This window comes from Coregonus clupeaformis, chromosome 29 (genome assembly GCF_020615455.1).
Source record: "Coregonus clupeaformis isolate EN_2021a chromosome 29, ASM2061545v1, whole genome shotgun sequence".
In the NCBI taxonomy this organism is placed as follows: Eukaryota; Metazoa; Chordata; class Actinopteri; order Salmoniformes; family Salmonidae; genus Coregonus; species Coregonus clupeaformis.
The window spans coordinates 32,497,395-32,522,630 of NC_059220.1; the positions used below are offsets into that span (position 1 = coordinate 32,497,395).

The 25,236-nt window shown below is 43.7% G+C and overlaps 1 protein-coding gene across 2 annotated transcripts; it reads right to left on the reverse strand.

Moving 5' to 3' along the window:
* Positions 1-112: 112 nt before the first annotated feature.
* Positions 113-25,236, reverse strand: rtn4ip1 (reticulon 4 interacting protein 1). Of its 2 annotated transcripts, XM_041855406.2 has the most exons (9): positions 24,746-25,235; positions 23,846-24,003; positions 21,302-21,370; positions 20,001-20,125; positions 18,648-18,696; positions 18,021-18,157; positions 17,669-17,852; positions 13,839-13,931; positions 113-435 (listed from the first exon to the last, which is right to left on the reverse strand). In XM_041855406.2, the coding sequence occupies exons 1-9, from the start codon at positions 25,023-25,025 to the stop codon at positions 307-309; spliced, it is 1,224 nt and encodes a 407-aa protein (XP_041711340.1). In that variant the 5' UTR covers positions 25,026-25,235; the 3' UTR covers positions 113-306. The 2 variants fall into 2 exon arrangements, with proteins under 2 accessions (XP_041711340.1, XP_041711341.1); XM_041855407.2 differs by lacking the exon at positions 21,302-21,370 and having other exon boundaries at positions 24,746-25,236.

The window sequence follows — 25,236 nt, forward strand, 5'->3', positions numbered from 1 at the left end:
TGTCTTAAATGTAAATATGTCAACAAAATGCTGTTACCATCTACAAAAAAATGGATGCGTTTGTTTTCTTGATTGGTGTTACTATGGCGAAGAATCTCAATTACACTTTCAATGAAGATCACAAGGACTTGAATTAACTTTACTTATCACATAGCTACAACAGGCAGCCTATTCTAAGACAGACACACAATCATAGCCTTAGCACAGACAGTCATAAAGGATCATCTCTTGTCCCTTAGAAATGTCTCATAATGGATGCCTCAGGAAAACCTTAAGCCCTGTGGTGGTGGTGGAGTATTTCACTGGTTACTCGGATGAGTCCTCTCCGCTGCTGATCTTGACTACAGTCTTCCCCCGAGCGTGACCCTGCTCTACCTTCAGCATGGCCTGGGGCACCTGGGAGAAGGTAAACTCCTCCTCCACCACTGCACGGATCTGCAGGAACAGGAAATGCGGTCACAGGAAGTAAAAAATCAAAAACAAACCTGACTTAGACGTGTGAAGGGACAAAGTTCGGGATTCATTCAAAGGCTTGTTGTCGACAAGTGCATTGCGCTTGCCTTCAAAATATAATTTACGCTTGAGCCAACATCTCTGCAGCACTTAGCATGAATTGATCTCCACAAACATCTAGGAAATTGCCTTTAAAAGGCGCATTGTTGGTAGTGCAGTGCACAGCCTGCAACAGGCCTTTGACTGAATCCCGACCAAATTGATCTTCCAAAAAAGAAATGAATAACAGAAAAAGATTAGAGGTCAGATATGGTGTTTATCTGTCAGCACAGTAGCCTACATTGAAAAATTGAGAGGATGCTGTGGTGATGATTAGGCCATCAAATCAGTTCCTCTTCTACACAGAATGACCTGATCTTAACCTCTGTGGATTGAGGATAAACTGTAATTGAAGTGGTGAGGATGTACTGACATCCTTCACAAACTACGAAGTACACCAACACCGTACACACAACAGCACCCTGTTCAGCCTAAGCTGCTCTCATCATGTAGGTATATCGTATATTTGAAAATGAGTTTAAAAAAAAGTTTTTCAACAAATCACTGAAGAGAAAATTACATCATTGACATAGTATACTACTGCATATTCTGTTGCTAACCTAACATTGTAATGAGTCAACACACACCTTTGCATCCTGTTGTGTTTGTTGTCATGACAAACATACCAACAGCATGGTATGACAACCAATTGTACAGTCGTGGTCAAACGTTTTGAGAATGACACAAGTATTGGTCTTCACAAAGTTCGCTGCTTCAGTGTTATTAGATATTTTTGTCAGATGTTACTATGGTATACTGAAGTATAATTAAAAGTGTCAAAGGCTTTTATTGACAATTACATTAAGTTTATGCAAAGAGTCAATATTTGCAGTGTTGACCCCTTTTTTTCAAGACCTCTGCAATCTGCCCTGGCATGCTGTCAATTAACTTCTGGGCCACATCCTGACTGATGGCAGCCCATTCTTGCATAATCAATGCTTGGAGTTTGTCAGAATTTGTGGGTTTTTGTTTGTCCACCCGCCTCTTGAGGATTGACCACAAGTTCTCAATGGGATTAAGGTCTGGGGAGTTTCCTGGCCATGGACCCAAAACGTCAATGTTTTGTTCCCTGAGCCACTTAGTTATCACTTTTGCCTTATGGCAAGGTGCTCCATCATGCTGGAAAAGGCATTGTTCATCACCAAACTGTTCTTGGATGGTTGGGAGAAGTTGCTCTCAGAGGATGTGTTGGTACCACTCTTTATTCATGGCTGTGTTCTTAGGCAAAATTGTGAGTGAGCCCACTCCCTTGGCTGAGAAGCAACCCCACACATGAATGGTCTCAGGATGCTTTACTGTTGGCATGACACAGGACTGATGGTAGTGCTCACCTTGTCTTCTCCGGACAAGGTGTTTTCCGAATGCCCCAAACAATCGGAAAGGGGATTCATCAGAGAAAATGACTTTACCCCAGTCCTCAGCAGTCCAATCCCTGTACCTTTTGCAGAATATCAGTCTGTCCCTGATGTTTTTCCTGGAGAGAAGTGGCTTCTTTGCTTCCCTTCTTACATTTTACATTCACATTTTAGTCATTTAGCAGACGCTCTTATCCAGAGCGACTTACAGTTAATGAATGCATACATTTTAGTTTTTTTGTTCTTGACACCAGGCCATCCTCCAAAAGTCTTCGCCTCACGGTGCGTGCAGATGCACTCACACCTGCCTGCTGCCATTCCTGAGCAAGCTCTGCACTGGTGGTGCCCCGATCCCGCAGCTGAATCAACTTTAGGAGACGGTCCTGGCGCTTGCTGGACTTTCTTGGGCACCCTGACGCCTTCTTCACAACAATTGAACCTCTCTCCTTGAAGTTCTTGATGATCCAATAAATGGTTGATTTAGGTGCAATCTTACAAGCAGCAATATCCTTGCCTGTGAAGCCCTTTTTGTGCAAAGCAATGATGATGGCACGTGTTTCCTTGCAGGTAACCATGGTTAACAGAGGAAGAACAATGATTTCAAGCACCACCCTCCTTTTAAAGCTTCCAGTCTGTTATTCTAACTCAATCAGCATGACAGAGTGATCTCCAGCCTTGTCCTCGTCAACACTCTCACCTGTGTTAACGAGAGAATCACTGACATGATGTCAGCTGGTGCTTTTGTGGCAGGGCTGAAATGCAGTGGAAATGTTTTTTTGGGATTAAGTTCATTTTCATGGCAAAGAGGGACTTTGCAATTAATTGCAATTCATCTGATCACTCTTCATGACATTCTGGAGTATATGCAAATTGCCATCATCAAAACTGAGGCAGCAGACTTTGTGAAAATTAGTATTTGTGTCATTCTCAAAACTTTTGACCACGACTGTAGAGGATCTGGTGACCAGGCTGAAGCTAGCCGTCGCCGTTTCATCAGAACAGAATGGAACCATGATGTCATGGTGGAACGCTTCCATAATACCCAGGCAGGCCATGAAGAGACAGGAATCTGTCCCGCTTCCAGGCTGGGGAGTGGACCCGGGGGCCCCGACAGGGCCGCAGACAAAGGGCCCGGATTAAGGGCCTAGCAGCAGGAATACACTGGCATTCCATGTTGGCTGGTCAGGACGGCCCGACATACCAAACCCAGCCTGCCTCACTGTCCCATGAGGAGAAAGTCCTTTCATAGTTTTTTTGTGTACCACCAAATCGATTCTTGTTTGCCATTCTCTGTCTGCACACAGATTCATTGCCAGTGCACATGGGAACGATTCAGAAGTAGAAAATGTACGCCTTTCCTATGCACTTCTCAGTATTCAGACTTACCTAATTCAGTCGCCTAACGCGCTCTGCAGGTGTGGCTAACTCGCATTCTTAATAAATTTGATTCAACCACTGAAAACCATCCCATTTTCTGGCCAAAATAAAGGTTTTTGCCTGTGCTGCTGACGGCTATATTGGTCCGCTAATACAGGACTATTAAAGGCCTAGTGCACTACTTTTGTGAGAAAACATTTATTTTCTCCTCACATTCTTTTTGCAATTAAATACACTACCAGTCAAAGGTTTGGACACACCTACTCATTCAAAGGTTTTTCTTTATTTTTACGTTGTAGAATAATAGTGAAGACATCACAACTATGAAATAACACATGAAATCATGTAGTAACCAAAAAGTGTTAAACAAATCAAAATATATTTTATATTTAAGATTCTTCAAATAGCCACCCTTTGCCTTGATGACAGCTTTGCACACTCTTGGCATTCTCTCAACCAGCTTCATGAGGTAGTCACCTGGAATGCATTTCAATTTGTCACCAAAGCCCCATATACTACCCACCACTGTGACCTGTACGCTCTTGTTGGCTGGTCCTCACTACATATTCTTCGCCAAACCCACTGGCTCCAGGCCATCTATAAATCACTGCTAGGCAAATCCCCGCCTTATCTTAGCTCATTGGTCACCATAGCAACACCCACCCATAGTATGCGCTCCAGCAGGTATATCTCACTGGTCATCCCCAAAGCCAACACCTCCTTTGGCCGCCATTCCTTCCAGTTCTCTGCTGCCAATGACTGGAATGAATTGCAAAAATCTCTGAAGCTGGAGACTCTTATCTCCCTCACTAACTTTAAGCATCAGTTGTCAGAGCAGCTTACCGATCACGGCACCTGTACACAGCCCATCTGTAATTAGCCCACCCAACTACCTCATCCCCATATTGTTATTTATTTTGCTCATTTGCACCCCAGTATCTCTATTTGCACATAATATCTTGCACATCTATCATTCCATTGTTAATACTAATTGTAATTATTTTGCACTATAGCCTATTTATTGCTGTACCTCCATAACTTGCTACATTTGCACACACTGAGTTGTTGTTTTTAATCGCACTGCTTTGCTTTATCTTGGCCAGTTCTCAACTGGCTTACCTGGTTAAATAAAGGTGAAATAAATAAATAAATAAATAAATAAAGTAAAAAAATAACCGGTGTGCCTTGTTAAAAGTTCATTTGTGGAATTTCTTTCCTTCTTAATGTGTTTGAGCCAATCAGTTGTGTTGTGACAAGGTAGGAGGGGTATACAGAAGATAGCCCTATTTGGTAAAAGACCAAGTCCATATTATGGCCAGAACAGCTCAAATAAGCAAAGAGAAACAACAGTCCATCATTACTTTAAGACATGAAGATTCTTCAAGTGCAGTCACAAAAAACATCAAGCGCTATGATGAAACTGGCTCTCATGAGGACCGCCACAGGAATGGAAGACCCAGAGTTACCGCTGCTGCAGAGGATAAGTTCATTAGAGTTACCAGCCTCAGAAATTGCAGCCCTAATGCTTCACAGAGTTCAAGTAACAGACGCATCTCAACATCAACTGTTCAGAAGAGACTGTGTGAATCAGGCCTTCATGGTCGAATTGTCGATGATCAGTGCCCCGCCCCCCCTTTGTTTTTACACTGCTGCTACTCGCTGTTTATTATCTATGCATAGTCACTTTACCACTACCTACATGTACAAATTACCTCGACTAACCTGTACCCCCGCACATTGACTCGGTACCGGTACCCCCTGTACAGTGGGGAAAAAAAGTATTTAGTCAGCCACCAATTGTGCAAGTTCTCCCACTTAAAAAGATGAGAGAGGCCTGTAATTTTCATCATAGGTACACGTCAACTATGACAGACAAAATTAGAAAAAAAATTCCAGAAAATCACATTGTAGGATTTTTAATGAATTTATTTGCAAATGATGGTGGAAAATAAGTATTTGGTCAATAACAAAAGTTTCTCAATACTTTGTTATATACCCCTTGTTGGCAATGACACAGGTCAAACGTTTTCTGTAAGTCTTCACAAGGTTTTCACACACTGTTGCTGTTTTTTTGGCCCATTCCTCCATGCAGATCTCCTCTAGAGCAGTGATGTTTTGGGGCTGTCGCTGGGCAACACGGACTTTCAACTCCCTCCAAAGATTTTCTATGGGGTTGAGATCTGGAGACTGGCTAGGCCACTCCAGGACCTTGAAATGCTTCTTACGAAGCCACTCCTTCGTTGCCCGGGCGGTATGTTTGGGATCATTGTCATGCTGAAAGACCCAGCCACCTTTCATCTTCAATGCCCTTGCTGATGGAAGGAGGTTTTCACTCAAAATCTCACGATACATGGCCCCATTCATTCTTTCCTTTACATGGATCAGTCGTCCTGGTCCCTTTGCAGAAAAACAGCCCCAAAGCATGATGTTTCCACCCCCCATGCTTCACAGTAGGTATGGTGTTCTTTGGATGCAACTCAGCATTCTTTGAGTTTTGACCAAAAAGTTATATTTTGGTTTCATCTGACCATATGACATTCTCCCAATCCTCTTCTGGATCATCCAAATGCACTCTAGCAAACTTCAGACGGGCCTGGACATGTACTGGCTTAAGCAGGGGGACACGTCTGGCACTGCAGGATTTGAGTTCCTGGCGGCGTAGTGTGTTACTGATGGTAGGCTTTGTTACTTTGGTCCCAGCTCTCTGTATGTCATTCACTAGGTCCCCACGTGTGGTTCTGGGATTTTTGCTCACCGTTTTTGTGATCATTTTGACCCCACGGGGTAAGATGTTGCGTGGAGCCCCAGATCGAGGGAGATTATCAGTGGTCTTGTATGTCTTCCATTTCCTAATAATTGCTCCCACTGTTGATTTCTTCAAACCAAGCTGCTTACCTATTGCAGATTCAGTCTTCCCAGCCTGGTGCAGGTCTACAATTTTGTTTCTGGTGTCCTTTGACAGCTCTTTGGTCTTGGCCATAGTGGAGTTTGGAGTGTGACTGTTTGAGGTTGTGGACAGGTGTCTTTTATACTGATAACAAGTTCAAACAGGTGCCATTAATACAGGTAACGAGTGGAGGACAGAGGAGCCTCTTAAAGAAGAAGTTACAGGTCTGTGAGAGCCAGAAATCTTGCTTGTTTGTAGGTGACCAAATACTTATTTTCCACCATAATTTGCAAATAAATTCATTAAAAATCCTACAATGTGATTTTCTGGATTTTTTTTTCTCAATTTGTCTATCATAGTTGACGTGTACCTATGATGAAAATTACAGGCCTCTCTCATCTTTTTAAGTGGGAGAACTTTCACAATTGGTGGCTGACTAAATACTTTTTTTCCCCACTGTATATAGCCTCGTTATTGTTATTTTATTGTGTTACTTTTTACTTTAGTTTATTTGGTAAATATTTTCTTAACTCTATTTCTTGAACTGCATTGTTGGTTAAGGGCTTGTAAGTAAGCATTTCACGGTAAGGTCTACACCTGTTGTACTCTGCGCATGTGACAAATAAAATGTGATTTGGTTTGATTATTAGGGAATGAAAGAAAGCCATCTAAATATATGCATATTTGTCATCCTGAAAGTTGCCACATTCAGTTCTTCAACCCATGGTAATCTTGGAAGATTAGTGGACATAGAATTATAATAAGGAGAATTGTGTACAATACCCTCGTCTATTGCCTGCACTACCCAAACTTATGTCTTGGTCTGGGCTCTGCTCCATAAAGATTTAATTAGCCTACATGTATTTTATTATTTGTATATAATAAACTGTTACTAATGATCCTCGGCAGTGACGGCGTTAACAGCAGAAGCAAATGAAGGTAAACGAAACATCTAGTTGTATAGATGTAATTATAATGTAGGCTGTACCAATTGAAGGAAACAGTAAATTGGGAGTTGAATGTGTGGTTATTAGGCCTACTGACGGTCGATACTGATAGTGGCTAATATTTAACATATAAGAAATGTTAAATATTAGAACTACTGTTTATTGACTGATCAGATAAGCCTCTTTCATTCAATTGGACCACAATCATCTCCACCCCTGAATAGGGATGGTACTAAAATTAGGTTATAAAAGAAGACACATAGAGATAGGAAAATACATTTGCATCGTTTCATTCTTCTAAACGGAGAGTAATTTTCATCAAATCAAAGACCATGAACCGCCTGATGATCTTCATGCTAGTGGCTCTTTTAGTCATTGCTTGTAAGTCAAATCAAATTCATTCTTAAAAGGCAGTATATGTGTAACAGCTCCTCTAACTAAGCTTCGATTATACAGTTGAACAGTAAAAAAAAAATGTTTAACTGTTTTTGTAAACTATAAAAACTTGATAAATGTGCTATATGGTAGGAAATAATGACATTTACATTTTTCTGGTAATTCCAGGTGGAATACAAGAGGGATCTGCATCTCTACATTTATGTTTTATTAGTGGGGGCGGGTGCAGAAACCTTCCTTTGTGCCTTGCTTCTGGTGGTACTAACATTGGAAAAATAGGATGTACATGGCCGAACGTGTAAGTTTATCAATGACCGAAAATTACTGTATGCATATAAATACAGTAGGGACAGTAATATCAGACTGGACTCCCGTTTGCTATTTTACGTAAATCTTTGCTCCTCTAATAAGTATATGGAACATTTCGTATGGGTACTAAAGACAGAAGGTTACTTAAGGGGAGGTTGGTCGGGCCGGATGAGTGGGCGTATAGTGCGACTGTGTAGCAATCCAAAGGTTGCGTGTTCAAGTTGCGTCGGGGACAAGTGTAGCATTTTAGCTACCCCTTCCCCTAACCCAATTCACCTAACCTTTAATTAAATTATCCTAACTTTTCGTATGATATTGTATGTATATTGAATTGACCGCTTTTCCATTCATAATGTAATGTAACATAAGGTAAGTAGCTTTGCACGATCCTTGGCTTTGTCACATGAACAAGTACAGTGAAATGCTTAACTTGCAAGCCCTACCCAACAGTGCAGTATTCAATAGCAAGAAAGTATAACTAATAAGAAAATAAAACAATAAAAAACACAAGAAATAAGAAAGGAAGCTACATACCGGGTAAATTTACAATTTGCAGGAATTGGAGTATTTGAGGTACACTACATGACCAAAAGTATGTGGACACCTGCTCGTCGAACATCTCATTCAAAAATCATGGGCATTAATATGGACTTGGTCCCCCCTTAGCTGCTATAACAGCCTCCACTCTTCTGGGAAGGCTTTCCATTAGATGTTGGAACATTGCTGCTAGGACTTGCTTCCATTCAGCCACAAGAGCATTAGTGAGGTCAGTCACTGATGTTGGGTTTAGGCCTGGCTCGCAGTCAGCATTCCAATTCATCCCAAAGGTGTTCAATGGGGTTGAGGTCAGGGCTCTGTTCAGGCCAGTCAAGTTCTTCCACACCGATCTCGACAAACCATTTCTGTATGGACCTCACTTTGTGCATGGGGGCATTGTCATGCTGAAACAGGAAAGGGCCTTCCCCCTAACTGTTGCCACAAAGTTGGAAGCACAGAATCGTCTAGATAGTCATTGTTGTGGCGTTAAGATTTCCCTTCACTGGAACTAAGGGGCCTAGCCCGAAGCATGAACAACAGCCCCAGACCATTATTCCTCCTCCACCAAACTTTACAGTTGGCACTATGCATTCGGGCAGGTAGCGTTCTCCTGGCATCCGCAAAACCCAGATTTGTCCGTCGGACTGCCAGATGGTGAAGCGTGATTCATCACTCCAGAGAATGCATTTCCACTGCTCCAGAGTCCAATGGCGGCGAGCTTTACACCCCTCCAGCCGACGCTTGGCATTGGGCATGGTGATCTTAGGCTTGTGTGCGGCTGCTCGGCCATGGAAACCCATTTCATGAAGCTCCCGACAAACAGTTCTAGTTGTTTCCAGAGGCAGTTTGGAACTCGGTAGTGAGTGTTGCAACCGAGGACAGACCATTTTTACGGGCTATGCGCTTCAGCACTCGGCGGTCCTGTTCTGTGTGCTTGTGTGACCTACCACTTCGCGGCGGAGACGTTGTTGATCCTAGACGTTTCTACTTCACAATAACAGCATTTACAGTTGACCGGGGCAGCTCTAGCAGGGCATACATTTGACGAACTGACTTGTTGGAAAGGTGGCATCCTATGACAGTGCCAAGTTGAAAGTCACTGAGCTCTTCAGTAAGGCAATTCTACTGCCAATGTTTGTCTATGGAGATTGCATGGCTGTGTGCTCGATTTTATACACCTGTCAGCAACAGGTGTGGTGAAATAGACAAATCCACTAGTTTTAAGGGGTGTCCACATACTTTTGTATACAGTGTAGATATGTACACGTAGGCAGGGATTAGGAGAAAGTAACTGGTAGCAGGATAAATCATAATAATAATAGTAAACAGTATGGCAGCAGCATAGGTGGTGAGTGAATGTATTGTGCAAGAGTGTCAGTGTAGCCGTGATAGGCAGATATACATGTAAACAGGGCTGAAAATGACTGGTAGCAGGAATACATAAATACCTATGGTAATATATACATGTAAACAGGAGTAATAGTGTCCAGTAGCAGGCTAAATATACTGAACAAAAATATAAACGCAACATGCAACAATTTCAAAGATTTTACTGAGTTACAGTTCATATGAGGATATCAGTCAATTAAAATAAATTAGTTAGGCCCTAATCTATGGATTTCACATGACTGGGAATACAGATATGCATCTGTTGGTCAAAGATACCTTTCAAAAAATGGTCCTCAGGATCTCGTCACGGTATTTCTGTGCATTCAAATTGGCATCGATAAAATGCAATTCTGTTCGTTGTCCGTAGCTTATGCTTGCCCATACCATAACCCCACCGCCACCATGGGGCACTCTCTTCACAACGTTGACATCAGCAAACCGCTCGCCCACACAACGGCGGTTGGACGTACTGCCAAATTTTCTAAAATGACGTTGGAGGCGGCTTATGGTAGAGAAATTAACATTAATTTCTCAGGCAACAGCTCTGGTGGACATTTCTGCAGTCAGCATGCCAATTGCATGCTCCCTGAAAACTTGAGACATCTGTGGCATTGTGTTGTGTGACAAAACTGCACATTTTAGAGTGGCCTTTTATTGTCCCCAGCACAAGGTGCACCTGTGTAATGAGCCTGCTGTTTAATCAGCTTCTTGATATGCCACAGCTGTCAGGTGGATGGATTATCTTGGCAAAGGAGAAATGCTCACTAACAGGGATTTAAACTAATTTGTGCACAACATTTGAGAGAAATAAGCTTTTTGTGCATATGGAACATTTCTGGGATCTTTTATTTCAGCTCATGAAACATGGGACCAACACTTTACATGTTGTGTTTATATTTTTGTTCAGTGTTGATATACTAATGGTAATGGAAATCAATAATCAATTAACAGCAGCGTAGTGGTAGTAATACATCTAATCAATAATCTATTTAGCAGCAGCGTAGGAGAAGCCTATCTACTGTTTCTGTAGCGTGAGGCAGCTTGAAGTACAAGTACACCCCCTGGACAGGATGCTAGTCTATCATAGGGCCTTACCCCAATTCTTTCTCCTAATGCTGAGTGCCAAGCAAAGACGCATTGGTTCACATTTTTACAGTCTTTGGTATGACTCGGCCGGGGATCGAACTCCCAACCTTCCAATCTCAGGGCGGACACTAACCGCAAGGCCACTGAGTTGGTCGTAACGTAACGTAATGTATCATACTAAATGGAGGGGAACAGATTTACGTACCAAATCTTACGAATTTCCCCGAGGCCAGGTTGGTAATATTCAATGTGTTCTATACAGCTCTAAATGCTGCTGTTGCTTGTTTTTCCAAACCAAATCTATTGGTTGCTTTCTCTTTCAGATGTTGTAAATGATACTGTCCAGAGTCTTGACAATGGCCACTGAGGATCCCATGGAACATTCAGCAAGAATAGGGACTAGGGGGTGTTAACCCCTGTGTCTTGGCCAGATGCCCAACTGGCAACTCCTACTGTCTTGGCTACCTATAATCTCTTTTGGTTCGAATTGACTATCCCTGCCTGACCTTGTCGTCATCCCTTTTGCTGAATAAAATTGCAATGGAAAACACAATTTGTTCCGTTTTCAATTACACAACACTATATCACAACAACATTTGAAAGGTTTTCACACATGCTTTCTTGCGGCACATGAAATAGACCTATGTTGCTATGCCTTGACCTGGAGTACTGATCCCACTTTCATTGTATAGCTGATATACTTTAATGCCTAAAAGTACAGTACAACTGATGCTAAGACAGTAATGAGCCGGGCTTTGACACTGTGCGATAACACAAATAACAGTTTCTGAAGCAGGTAAAGTTTTACAGATTAATTTCCTTCCCCCTTTGAGAGAAAACTGCTACATTCGGAGTTGCACATAGTTGCACTCCTCACCAAGCCAACAGCCTTCACCTATCCGTCATTCAGAATGCCTTTGTATGGGACTAGCGATCCCGGTTACAGCAGCATGACGGCCAGAACAGGCCCCAGGCTCTTAATCAGTCTGGGTGGTTCTGAGACCCTCACACTGTTGATGCTGAAGCCTGAACCAGAAGCATCCAAATAGCAGCCCATGTCCAAGGAGGAACTGAGGCTTGTGGCTGGGGGACCAGGGTGGAGGAAGGTGCATTCCAGCCTGTTGCTGATCTTCTGGCTAGGTTGACTGGCCATGCTGGGCTCCACTATAGTCATCATAGCACAGGCACGGAGCCCTCGGCCTGTTCCACCACATCTTCTCTGGTGGCAGAGGACAATGTTCTTCCGCCTGCAGCCAGCCTCGTTCATGGACATAGAGAGCGAGAGACCACGGGGTATCAGTATGCCCTACCTGAAGTCCCTTGGGGTGGGGGCTCTGATTCTGGAGGGGCGCCGCGACGTCTCCCCTTCTGACCTCACAGAGATGGACGAGGGAGAGTTGACAGTGGCTGAGATCCAACAGCTTCTCATGGAGAGCCACGAAGCAGGCCTCAGAGTCGTGTTGAACCTCTGTGACCTGGATCTGCTCAGACCACGGGACACTGAGGGTTACGACACAGAGGTTCCCTCAGGCCTCTCCAGGTCAATAAAGTATGTCCTCCGATACTTGTTGAAGCGGGGGTGACAGGATTTGGAGTCTGTGACACAGATCCTGCATATTCAGAGCAGACTCTGACAGAGTGGAGAGTTGTGGTCTAGGAGTTCAGCTCAGAGGACAATGACAGGAAAGTGATGGTGAGACAGACAGGAGTCTCTACCTGCCTGAGTGGCTCCAACATCTCATTGTTGGATTTAGTTGTGAGGTCACTGCTGCCACGCACAAATCACGACTTGTCCGGACAGGAAGTGGCTGTTGCCATGGAGAGACACCTGCAAACACATTTTGTAGAGTCTGATGGTGGGCAGTGGTGAAGCATCACAGGGGCTGCAGGGGGTACTCATGTTTCTGGTGATGACACTACCTGGAACACCTGTTTTCAAATGCAGCAAAGAAATCAGCCATTCACAGAGCATGTCTGTAGAGGGCAGGGCACGTGATCAGAGCAGACCAATGGACAGGGGGATCCTCAGGGGGAAAAGGGGAAACTCAAACGCTCCACCTTGGATCTCTTCCGCTCCCTCAGTTGCTCCCGGTCCAGAGAGGAAACCCTCCTTTTTGGCAGCTTCACCTTCCTCCCTTTCAACACTTCCTCCATCCCCTTCTCCTCCTCCTCCTCCACCTTCTACCCAGTCCTGCCATCGCCCCCCATCCTAGCCTTCCTATGCTCCTGGAGCTGTGTTCACTTCCTGGAAACACTGAGGCTTCAGCCACAGAAGGCCGTTGTCATCAAACTGTATGAGTCTTGCAGCTAGTCAGCCTACTGGACTATGATTTTATGGACTATAAATAATGTACATTCTACAGTAATTAGAAATGGATTATGTGAATAAAGTTTGATCATCTGACTTCAAATGGTGTTTAGTCATTAGCATTCTTACAAATCAACTTCCTTGTTGTTGTGAGAGACCTTATTTGGCAGAAAGTGTTTTGGCAAGGCCAAAACTGCCATTTAAAGAATGTTGTTCAATTCTGTTAATTCCTTCAACATTTCAATTTCTCTTAGTTTGATTCAGATTACAAAAGTCAGGTTACAAGTCGAGCGGAACAGAGGTTTTCATCAAATCCAAAGACCATGAACCGTCACTGTCTGATGATGTGGTCCTCTGTAGCTCAATTGGTAGAGCATGGCGCTTGTAACGCCAGGGTAGTGGGTTCGATCCCCGGGACCACCCATACGTAAAAATGTATGCACACATGACTGTAAGTCGCTTTGGATAAAAGCGTCTGCTAAATGGCATATTATTATGATCTTCATGCTCTGTTAGTCATTGTAAGTATTCAAATGTATTCAACATTTCCTGGATGGTTGCATAGTTTAATATTGTACCAATGACCATTCAGTCAGGATGCTTTCAGCACCTGTTATTCAGCTTGATTACTCTTATAAAAAGGGAACACAGCTGGTGGCTCAACTGAGAAAGTGCACGTTAAGACTGTACAGCACCTTTCCTGCATCCACCATCTCGCTGATGTCATCCAGGGCAGGTCCGTTGGGTGCAAACATCCCCCAGCGATAGTGCACTCCCTTGGATAAATGCTAGGAGTGACAGAGGAGAAAAAGGGAGATGAACAAGGTATTGTACCCTCAAATAAAACAAAGACATTAATGTTGGTGTTGTTTTCCACCCATACACAGACTAACATGCAGATGCTTAAGTCAAGATATGTGTCTCAGATGTACTATATACAAACTTATACAAACTACAAACTTCACATACAAACTTATCAGTCCATAACTAGGTTGAGATTATTACCAGTTTATAACTCACTCCTAACTATGGGCCTATAAAAGAGAAACATACATATGTAGATGAGCACCTTTGTCTGAATCTCTGGTTACATTTGCCTTCATTGCATGTGGAATATCCATGGTTTATAATGCTACTCATTACAAATGCATTGGTTTTATTATTCTGCTGTCGATCACTCACTATACCATTGAGAGGCAGTGTTGGCACATACAAGGCAAGACACCGACCCACACAGACACACCGGCATCCCTGGCTGTATCAACAACCTTCTATCCCAGACACCATACACACAAACGCGCAGATTCATTTTTTTTTTCTAAGGTGACATTCTAACCCAAAGAGGACTGTCTAAGTCTAATGGTCAAAGTATGTCAGGTGACAGGGCGTGGAGCACCCCTCTTTCATGAAGGCATTTCCTATTCATTATTTTTCCCAGCATCGAGATGGGATTCCAAAAGGAGACGGCTGAGTGCTAGGGTTTGTGGGTCGTGTCTCAGGAGGGTGTGGTCCAGGGGAAGGTTACTCAACATAAAGCCTCTGGGGAGATAATAGGATTTTAAAATGAGGACAGTTCAACTGGCAAACCGGTTGTCTGCACTTTAGTTCTCACTACGCTGTGCGTGCACTATGAACACTAAGAGTATGTGGAGAAAGAAAGGTTGGAACTGAGAGGGTGGATTATTTCCTGTCTGAACCCACAGACTACATCGGCAATTCATTATTTTCCACTTTGAGCTTTTGCATTCAGTGCTGCTCATCAATGCTTTATTCTACCAGTGCCCAATCTTCTGCTCCGTGGCCACATACAAACTTATGACACACACAGTTAACAGAGTTTCAATGGTTGGAAGGAGAAAGACATGTTGAGGAGAGCCACTGTGTGTGAATAGGATAACCGCTGTTCCTTTGGAACTCATTTAGACACCTAACAAACCAGGTGAACATACACTATCTGTATTAGTAATAGTAAAACAAAATATGCCTCCAAAGTGTCTAACCACCAAACCATAGGTAAACATTTAAACATTAACCAAATCTGTTAATGTACATTCTACAGTAATTAGAAATGGATTATGTATTCCTGTCTGAGGGCTGTTTCCATGGAGATGCTAGGCCAGGGGTTTGAGGAGCGAATTGTACCCTGTTGTTACATGCTCCCTCTCTGGGGACAGAGGCCTTCTCTCTACCAAAACTACCCAAGGCCCACTAATACTGGGCTGGCCGCGAGATCAGCTCGACACTCCCACAACATTGCAGCCAGCTTTGTTTCCCCAAAGCCTGAGGGCCATGTTTTCCCATCGTTGGCCCCGGACATTAGAGGGCCCAGGGGGCTCCATTACTGCTAATCACTTTGTAGGCTATGTCTTGGAAATGAGAGATCATATGTTCTAGAGAGTGGAGAGAGACAGTAAGGGAGAGGGGAGAAAGATCTGTGGGTGTTCAAAAAGGGATAGTATGGGGTGTTGATAAGGTGTGTTGACTTAATTCCCCCACCTCTTCTATATTCTAGCCAAGGTCTGACTCTTTCAACTGTTAACACTGTCCCGGGACAAACCCCATGGTACAAATCCACCATGCCATTCTACCTATAGTTGGGTAGAAGAACGGTGCATGTTTCCATGGGGTTCCCCCAAGACAAACCATGTCTTCACACACCCACCTTGTCTTCAGTTTCTATTTCCCAGAGTCATTGTCTTTCAATTTCTGTTACTAGAAACTATTACAGTACTGATAAAGTGAGAACCTTATGGCACTGGAGTACAATGTGTTCAAGTCCTACTTCTGCCTAGAAGTGCTACAGTCGTGGTCAAAAGCTTTGAGAATTACACAAATATTAATTTTCACAAAGTCTGCTGCCTCAGTTTTTATGATGGCAATTTGCATATACTCCAGAATGTTATGAAGAGTGATCAGATTAATTACAATTAATTGCAAAGTCCCTCTTTGCCATGAAAATGAACTTAATCCCCAAAAAACATTTCCACTGCATTTCAGCCCTGCCACAAAAGGACCAGCTGACATCATGTCTGTGATTCTCTCGTTAACACAGGTGACGAGGACAAGGCTGGAGATCACTCTGTCATGCTGATTGAGTTAGAATAACAGACTGGAAGCTTTAAAAGGAGGGTGGTGCTTGAAATCATTGTTCTTCCTCTGTTAACCATGGTTACCTGCAAGGAAACACGTGCCATCATCATTGCTTTGCACAAAAAGGGCTTCACAGGCAAGGATATTGCTGCTTGTAAGATTGCACCTAAATCAACCATTTATCGGATCATCAAGAACTTCAAGGAGAGAGGTTCAATTGTTGTGAAGAAGGCTTCAGGGCGCCCAAGAAAGTCCAGCAAGCGCCAGGACCGTCTCCTAAAGTTGATTCAGCTGCGGGATCGGGGCACCACCAGTGCAGAACTTGCTCAGGAATGGCAGCAGGCAGGTGTGACTGCATCTGCACGCACAGTGAGGCAAAGATGGCCTGGTGTCAAGAAGGGCAGAGAGGAAGCCACTTCTCTCCAGGAAAAACATCAGGGACAGACTGATATTCTGCAAAAGGTACAGGGATTGGACTGCTGAGGACTGGGGTAAAGTCATTTTCCGATTGTTTGGGGCATCCGGAAAAAAGCTTGTCCAGATGCTACCATCAGTCCTGTGTCATGCCAACAGTAAAGCATCCTTGCCATAAGGCAAAAGTGATAACTAAGTGGGTCGGGGAACAAAACATCAACATTTTGGGTCCATGGCCAGGAAACTCCCCAGACCTTAATCCCATTGAGAACTTGTGGTCAATCCTCAAGAGGCGGGTGGACAAACAAAAACCCACAAATTCTGACAAGCTCCAAGCATTGATTATGCAAGAATGGGCTGCCATCAGTCAGGATGTGGCCCAGAAGTTAATTGACAGCATGCCAGGGCAGATTGCAGAGGTCTTGAAAAAGAAGGGTCAACACTGCAAATATTGACTCTTTGCATAAACTTAATGTAATTGTAAATAAAAGCCTTTGACACTTATGGAATGCTTGTAATTATACTTCAGTATACCATAGTAACATCTGACACAAATATCTAAAAACATTGAAGCAGCAAACTTTGTGAAGACCAATACTTGTGTCATTCTCAAAACGTTTGACCACGACTGTACAGTATTCCAGCAGTGCTGTACTAAATGAATATAATCAGCACATCACAGTTCTGGTTCTCCCTGATAAGACTCACATAAACATACAGCTATCTGTACTTCTTTGCGATTGTGTGGTGAGGTGTTGAGTGGGAGTAAGAAAAAGTGGAAGAAACTTGCCAGGCACAAAGCCTCAAATGTACTGCACATTTTGCGGTCTGTACACCACAAATGCCAACAGGATGCCAGTGTCACTCTGTCAGGGTTGGATGACAAACAAGGGTAGTGAGATGGGGTCTTGCCTTATAAGTCTTGTAAGTACTTTACTGCATATGTTCAAGGCAGAGGTCTTATATGGTTCTGTGATCACCTGTATGAATACATTAAATAGAGAAACACTGCCACAGTTACCTTGAGGGCCTTGGATGCCACAGTGACCCCGGTCTGGAGCATTCCATCAGCGATACCCAGCCGGTCCGTGTTACGGAGGAAGGGCGTTACCAGTGTTACGTACTTGGCACCGCACCACGGCTTCAGCAGGCCCAGAGCCCAGTTCTCTGTGTCCCCGCCCACATTATCAAGAACCAGATCAAACCTAGGACGGGGGGAGTGGTAGAGAGAGATGGAGAGAGAGAGTTCATTTCATTACATGGAGGGTCATATTTTCCCACACACCAATGACAGTTTACTATGGCTATGAGAGAGAGGTGCTCAATCCTCGATTACAACTAACTGACCCATGAGTTTGTGTGTCTGAGCTCACTTTTCCAGCGCCCTCAGGGGCACCTCAACAGGCCCAGCTGTGTAGTCCACCACGTGATCCACCCCCAGACCCCTCACCAGCCGCTCAGCATTCTGGGAGCAGGTTACTGTCACATGGGCTCCCCAGGCCTTCAGCATCTGAGATGAGAAAACAGGATCTACATCATCATCAACACACTCTTTGAGGTACCTGGAATGAGGTTGATAATATCAGTAAGACTTGTGTATAGAAGTGAGCGAGGGTGCAGCCGGTATACATATAATCTCTTATAACAGGAGAGATCAGATGAACCAGCCCTGAAAAACTAATGTAAGATAGATGTGCAGATTGAGGTCACAGGAAAAGGGTGAAGTGGCACACTAGGTCACCCGATCCCAGACGAGTGTCTAACATTACTGACATAATTATAAACAGCTTTCTATGGAACAGAATTTATATGATTTATATAATTGTTTGTTTATTATTAAGGCAATTTCTTTCCACCATTGTTTGTATTATGATCATGTAGCTATCGTCACTGCGATGTGGTTTGAATACCTAAGATTGAAAGTAAACTTCAAGTCACATTGAAGATTAGGTCATGAATCTACAGAATGAGAACATCATGGTTATCATCAGCATGATCACCTGTATGGAAAACGTTCCGACTCCTCCTGAACCTCCCAGGATCAGAATGCTGTATGAGGACGGAAAACACTGGATTAAAACACAGATAAGTAAACACAAATTCATAATGGAGACAAAAGTATGTCCCTTTAGTAATCCAGGTTTTTGTATTTGACTTTGATATACATTTAATGCGTGTACAAAAAACACACACACATTAAACTAAGTGTACAAAACATTAGGAACACCTTCCTAATATTGAGTTGCACCCCCTTTTTCCATCAGAACAGTGTCAATTCGTTGAGGCATGGACTCTACAAGATGTCGAAAGCGTTCCACAGGGATGCTGGCCCATGCTTCCCACAGTTTTGTCAAGTTGACTGGATGTCCTTTGGGTGGTGGACCATTCTTGATACACACGGGAAACTGTTGAGCGTGAAAAACCAAGCAGCGTTGCAGTTCTTGACACACTCAAACCAGTGCGCCCAGCACCTACCTAACCCTGTTGAAAGGCATTTACATATTTTGTCTTGCCCATTCACCCTCTGAATGGGCAAGACAATGTCTCAATTGTCTCAAGGCTTAAAAATCCTTCTTTAACCTGTCTCCTCCATCTATACTGATTCAAGTAGATTTAACAAGTGACATCAATAAGGGATCATAGCTTTCCCCTGGATTCACCTAGTCAGAAAGAGCAGTTGTTCCTAATGTTTTGTACACTCAGTGTATATTTACATTTTAGTCATTTAGCAGACACTCTTATCCAGAGCGACTTACAGTTAGTGAGTGCATACATTTCTTTTTTTCATACTGGTCCCCCGTGGGAAACAAACCCACAACCCTGGTGTTGCAAACGCCATGCTCTAGTCCCTCTTCTGTCTAGCTGGATTGCCCCTACGCTCAAAATGTGCTGCAGGAAATTGAATTTTTCCCTCTGGGTTGATTCTCAATAGGGGGAAACACAGTTCCGACTGTTCTAATACCCACCAGGGTTGGAGCCAATTCCACCTAAATTATAATAAATTATAATTTATCAAAGTTATACACAAAAATGTGTTCAATTGTTCTATCTATTGCATGTGAACCAGGTGATTCAAAGTGCCAAGTCCAATGCCATGCCAGCCACTGATGAAGCCCATTTCCAAAGAGCCAACTATGCCCACAGTACAATTCCCTCCACATGATCAGTACCCACAGGCCTCATTCAGACAGCCTTTTTATGAAATAACCAAGTTGAATAATCAACTAGATCAAAGACATGAGGAGTTTTTAGATGAATATGGACAACAGCATGGGTTAGAAGGGGAAAGAGACAACTTGAACTCAAAGTGGCAGGAGAAGTGTGTGTGTGTGCGTGGGCATGTGCGTACTTGCCGTTTCTTGGCACAGTTGTCCTTGTTGAGGCCTCCTGTGTTGACCAGGGCAGACAAGGCTGTGGCAGCCACGTAAGGAACAGCCGCTGCCTCTATGTGACTCAGACATTTGGGCTTTTTGGACACCTGGCTCGGACACAAAATGGCACACTCAGGACTCAGAAGTAGGTCACATATCTGTTCATCCTCCAAAATGTTAAGGTAAGGATTAGGGGGAAGAGAAATCTGATCCTAGATCAACTTCTACCTTGAGCCTGATAAACCTCCCACCAAACCTGTCACTATCTGAAATGGTTCAGTAATCATCCATTAAAAGTTATGCATAATGATGCCAACTCAGAGCTGGCTAGTCTGTCTGCAGTCCTAATTGCTCCTCCTCTTCACATAGAAAGGCCAGTGTTTCCCCTATATGCATTTAGCAGCAGCGCACCGGCAGCAGCGCACCGCCACATTACTTATACATATATAATTTTGGGGATGGTTAAATGTTTTCAGTGTGAACTTAAACGACTAAAACTAGATATAAAGTATGAAGAAAAAATTATTGAGCAATATATTTAACAGTGCCTCTAAAACCACGCCATTGGCCACGCCCACACCCACTACTACGCTAATCAAAGGGGAAACACTGACAACAACCTCTCCCTCAATGTGAGCAAGACAAAGGAGATGATCGTGGACTACAGGAAAAGGAGGGCCGAACAGGTCCCCATTAACATCGACGGGGCTGTAGTTGAGCGGGTCGAGAGTTTCAAGTTCCTTGGTGTCCACATCACCAACAAACGATCATGGTCCAAACACACCAAGACAGTCGTGAAGAAGGCACGACAACACCTTTTCCCCCTCAGGAGTCTAAAAAAGATTTGGCATGGGTCCTCAGATCCTCAAAAAGTTCTACAGCTGCACCGGTTGCATCACAGCCTGGTATGGCAACTACTCGGCATCCGACCGTAAGGCGCTAGAGAGGGCACTGTCTACGGCCAAGCTTCCTGCCATCCAGGACCTATATACTAGGCGGTGTCAGAGGAAGGCCCAAAAAATTGTCAAAGACTCCAGTCACCCAAGTCATAGACTGTTCTCTCTGCTACCGCACAGCAAGCGGTACCGGAGCGCCAAGTCTAGGTCCAAAAGGCTCCTTAACAGCTTTTACCCACAAGCCATAAGACCGCTGAACAATTAATAAAATGGCCACCCAGACTATTTACATTGACATGTATTTGAATGTAGAAATAAGCAAACAGTGGTTTGGAAAACAAACAAACTACAACATCATACATAAATGGGTCAGAAACAAAACAGTACCTCATTTGCACTCAACACCACAAACTCAGCCAGACTGCCTTGTTTCCATGGGGGAATGGCTGCCCACACCTGAGAAGAAAAACAACAACAATGGCTTAACCAACCATGCACTGGTATGACCCTGCATGGGTGGCACAGATACCAAGATTGTGACATGTTTTATTCTCTGTTTGGATATACACAATATATACAAAAGTATGTGGACACCCGTTCAAACTGGTGGATTTGGCTATTTCAGCCACACCCATTGCTGACAGGTGTATAAAATCGAGCACATAGCCATGCAATCTCCATAGACAAACTGGCAGTAGAATGGCCTTACTGAAGAGCTCAGTGACTTTCAACGTGGCACCGTCATAGGATGCCACCATTCCAACAAGTCAGTTCGTCAAATTTCTGCACCGCTAGAGCTGCCCAGTAGGTGCTGTTATTGTGAATTGGAAACGTCTAGGAGCAACAACGGCTCAGCCGCGAAGTGGTAGGCCACACAAGCTCACAGAAAGGGACCGCCGAGTGCTGAAGCGGGTAAATATCGCCTGTCCTCGGTTGCAACACTCACTACAGAGTTCCAAACTGCCTCTGGAAGCAACGTCAGCACAAGGACTGTTCGTCGGGAGCTTCATGAAATGGGTTTCCATGCCCGAGCATCCGCACACAAGCCTAAAATCACCATGCTCAATGCCAAGCGTCGGCAGGAGTGGTGTAAAGCTCACCGACATTGGACTCTGGAGCAGTGGAAACGTGTTCTCTAAACTGATGAATCACGCTTTACTATCTGGCAGTCCGACGGATAAATCTTGGTTTGGAGAACGCTAGAAGCCCAAATGCATAGTGCCAACTGTAATGTTTGGTGGAGGAGGATAACGGTCTGGGGCTGTTTTTCATGGTTCAGGCTAGCCCCCTTAGTTCCAGTGAAAGGAAATCTTAACGCTACAGCATACAATGACATTCTAGATGATTCTGTGCTTCCAACTTTGTGGCAACAGTTTGGGGAAGGCCCTTTCCTGTTTCAGCATGACAATGCCCCTGTGCACAAAGTGAGATCCATACAGAAATGGTTTGTCGAGATCGTTGTGGAAGAACTTGACTGGCCTGCACAGGACCCTGACCTCAACCCCATCGAACATCTTTGGGATGAATTGGAATGCCGACTGCGAGCCAGGTCTAATCGCCCAACATCAGTGCCTGACCTCACTAATGCTCTTGTGGCTGAATGGAAGCAAGTCCCCTCAGCAATGTTCCAACATCTAGTGGACAGCCTTCCCAGAAGAGTGGAGGCTGTTATAGCAGCAAAGGGGGGACCAACTCCATATTAATGCCCATGATTTTGGAATGAGATGTTCGACGAGCAGGTGTCCACATACTTTTGGTCATGCAATGTATGTTATGTTTACATCCTTTGATGGGATAGTGTTTCACTGACAATGCATCGCCCCATTGGCTGCAAGCCACGGGCCCAATAAATGATGCTACTTGTCAGTGAGGGGATTCGATTAATCTGGCCCAGGCTCCCAGGTTGGTATGTTAAGTGCCGCCCTATGTTAAAAATTTAAATATAATTCATAGCAAGCAGTGCACTGGAATGACATTCACTCTCATGGGATGGGTGGCCGAAAATAACTAACTGTAAACCACACCCCCATTAAGCCACGAATTTGATAATATTGATGCATACAGTATGTCACTGTGATTCTATGGCTATATATTTATTTATTTATTTCACCTTTATTTAACCAGGTAAGCCAGTTGAGAACAAGTTCTCATTTACAACTGCGACCTGGCTAACATATATTTATAACATATATTTTTTATAACATATATGCACCATGCCACTGCCTACTTCCTTTATTAATTTAGCAAACAAGAAAGCTCATAATCCAGTTCCTTTATCACAGTCAACACATCTATATTTGAGCTTTAAAAGCTTTAAAATTAAACATTTTCTCTCAGCCTCATGGCAAAAATGTGTACAATAGCATGAGATTAGCTATGAAACTGCACATGTTCTTCTCTGCTCCATGGCAAAAACTGTAGAATTGTAGGAAATTAGCTTTAAAACAGTAACATTTTCTCTCAGCCTCATGGCAAAATGTGTATAATAGCATGAGATTAGCTTTAAAACTGCACATGTTTCTCTTTGCCCCATGGCAAAATGTGTAGAATTGCAGGAAGTTAGATGTGTTTTTTGGCCCACCTAAAGTTCTGCAGGCCCCCCCACAAACACATTTCTGGCTACACTACTGCCCCAAGGTGGTGCAATTAAATGTAGCATTATACAACAGCTGTGCTTCGATTAAGTAAACAAAGCACTAACAGAAGAGACAAAAAACAGACAGCGCCTCACTGTCACAACATGCCACAATGACATGACTTCATGAAGAGGAACTGTGGAGCCACATAGGCTTATAGTATAAATACACACACAGGCACACACACACACGCACACACAAACAAATACGCAGAGCCACACACCCACACACCGAACCCATCCCGCAGAAAGGGCCGCCCTATTCTACTCCATCCTGGGGCCTGTGTTTGTGTTACCTCATCCCCCTCTTTAAAGTAGGCTGGTGCCACGTCCAGACCACACTCCATGATGACTCCGGACATATCTCGGCCCAGAATGAGGGGGAACTCACTGCCCGACTGGTTGATGTTCAGGGGGTCTCTCTTCATGGCCATGGTGGCAGCCCCATACCCACCTGAGAGGGCAGAAACAACACAGAAATTAGGCCTAACACAATTAGAAATAACCACAAAAACAGTACATGTGGAGACAAGTGGATTCAGTTACAAACAAGATGATGAGAACACAGATTAGCTGGCAAGATCATCACTGAATACACCGAGAGGTAACCATCAAGAACTCCAAGCACCCCACCTCCTCAAAGAGCACATCTAGGCCTAGCTGTGGTTTAACAGTCGCTGAGTGGTGGGAGCGAGTAAGGAGTTGATGATTCACAATTAAACACCCAAACCACATGTTGCGTCACAGTCTACTTTCCCTTTGCGTCAGAAGAGCTTTACTCGTTTCTTGGGGTGATCCATTCTGCCCACATAGCTCTCTCTCACACAGACCATATTTGAATGGCAAAACATATGCTCAGTCAACTCTGAGGGATGTTGAAATTCCTTTTCACTAGTGGGGTGCACAAATGTGAAGATGTCTTGCATCTGTCTTCATATTGGTGCAGGAGCTCTACAATACGTTTGAGCTAATATTCTATAAGAGGAACAGGAGCTCAAGCAGTAGAACGTTTGAGGTGCTGGTACTCCGGTGAGCTCTTGCCCAAGTCAAGCACAAGCTATATGTAAAATATCTGATAGTCTATTTTCTCTAAGAACTGAAGGTTATAGGAAAACCACTGACATGAAGCCTACAAAAAAGTTACATCAAGGGAATCAAACGAGCTAGAAGACCACATATCTTTATCAGGCACCAACCTCTCATGCTGACGTCAATGGGGTTGAGACCTGCGGCATGGACTTTGACGATTACTTCATTCGGATAGTTGATGATTGGGAACCCAGCGTTTTTAGTGAACCGTAGGACATCATTGCTGCCGTATCTATCGATAACCCAAGCAGGCATGATTGTCATACGGCTGTTTGAGGTGTTGAACAGTCTCCTCTGATCTCCATGGAACAATGTTTTTACACATGGTGCTCTACTATTTAGGAGACACGACCATCGACTGCACGCCAAGTGTCTCAAAGGATGCATGATTATGTTCAGATATCAATTGTCAATACACTTGCTCTTCAATCGTGTACTATGCACATGATTTATCAAGCAATGCACGCGACTACAATTAGCTAAATTACTGATATCTAATCTTTCCTTTCATTAGACAATGCAAAGTTGCAGATACTATCGTTTTTACAGTCTGGAAGGACAGCGTTCACTTCGCTCTGCACTCATGCTGCTTCCTCGT

Coding starts and splice junctions, on each gene's coding strand:
- rtn4ip1 (XM_041855406.2), bottom strand. CDS start 25,025: ATGCATCCTTTGAGACACTTGGCGTGCAGTCGATGGTCGTGTCTCCTA. Junction 13,932..17,668: donor TGGCATCCAAGGCCCTCAAG/GTAACTGTGGCA, acceptor TGTCACTCCTAG/CATTTATCCAAGGGAGTGCA. Junction 436..13,838: donor AGATGGTGGATGCAGGAAAG/GTGCTGTACAGT, acceptor CTGTTCCTGCAG/ATCCGTGCAGTGGTGGAGGA.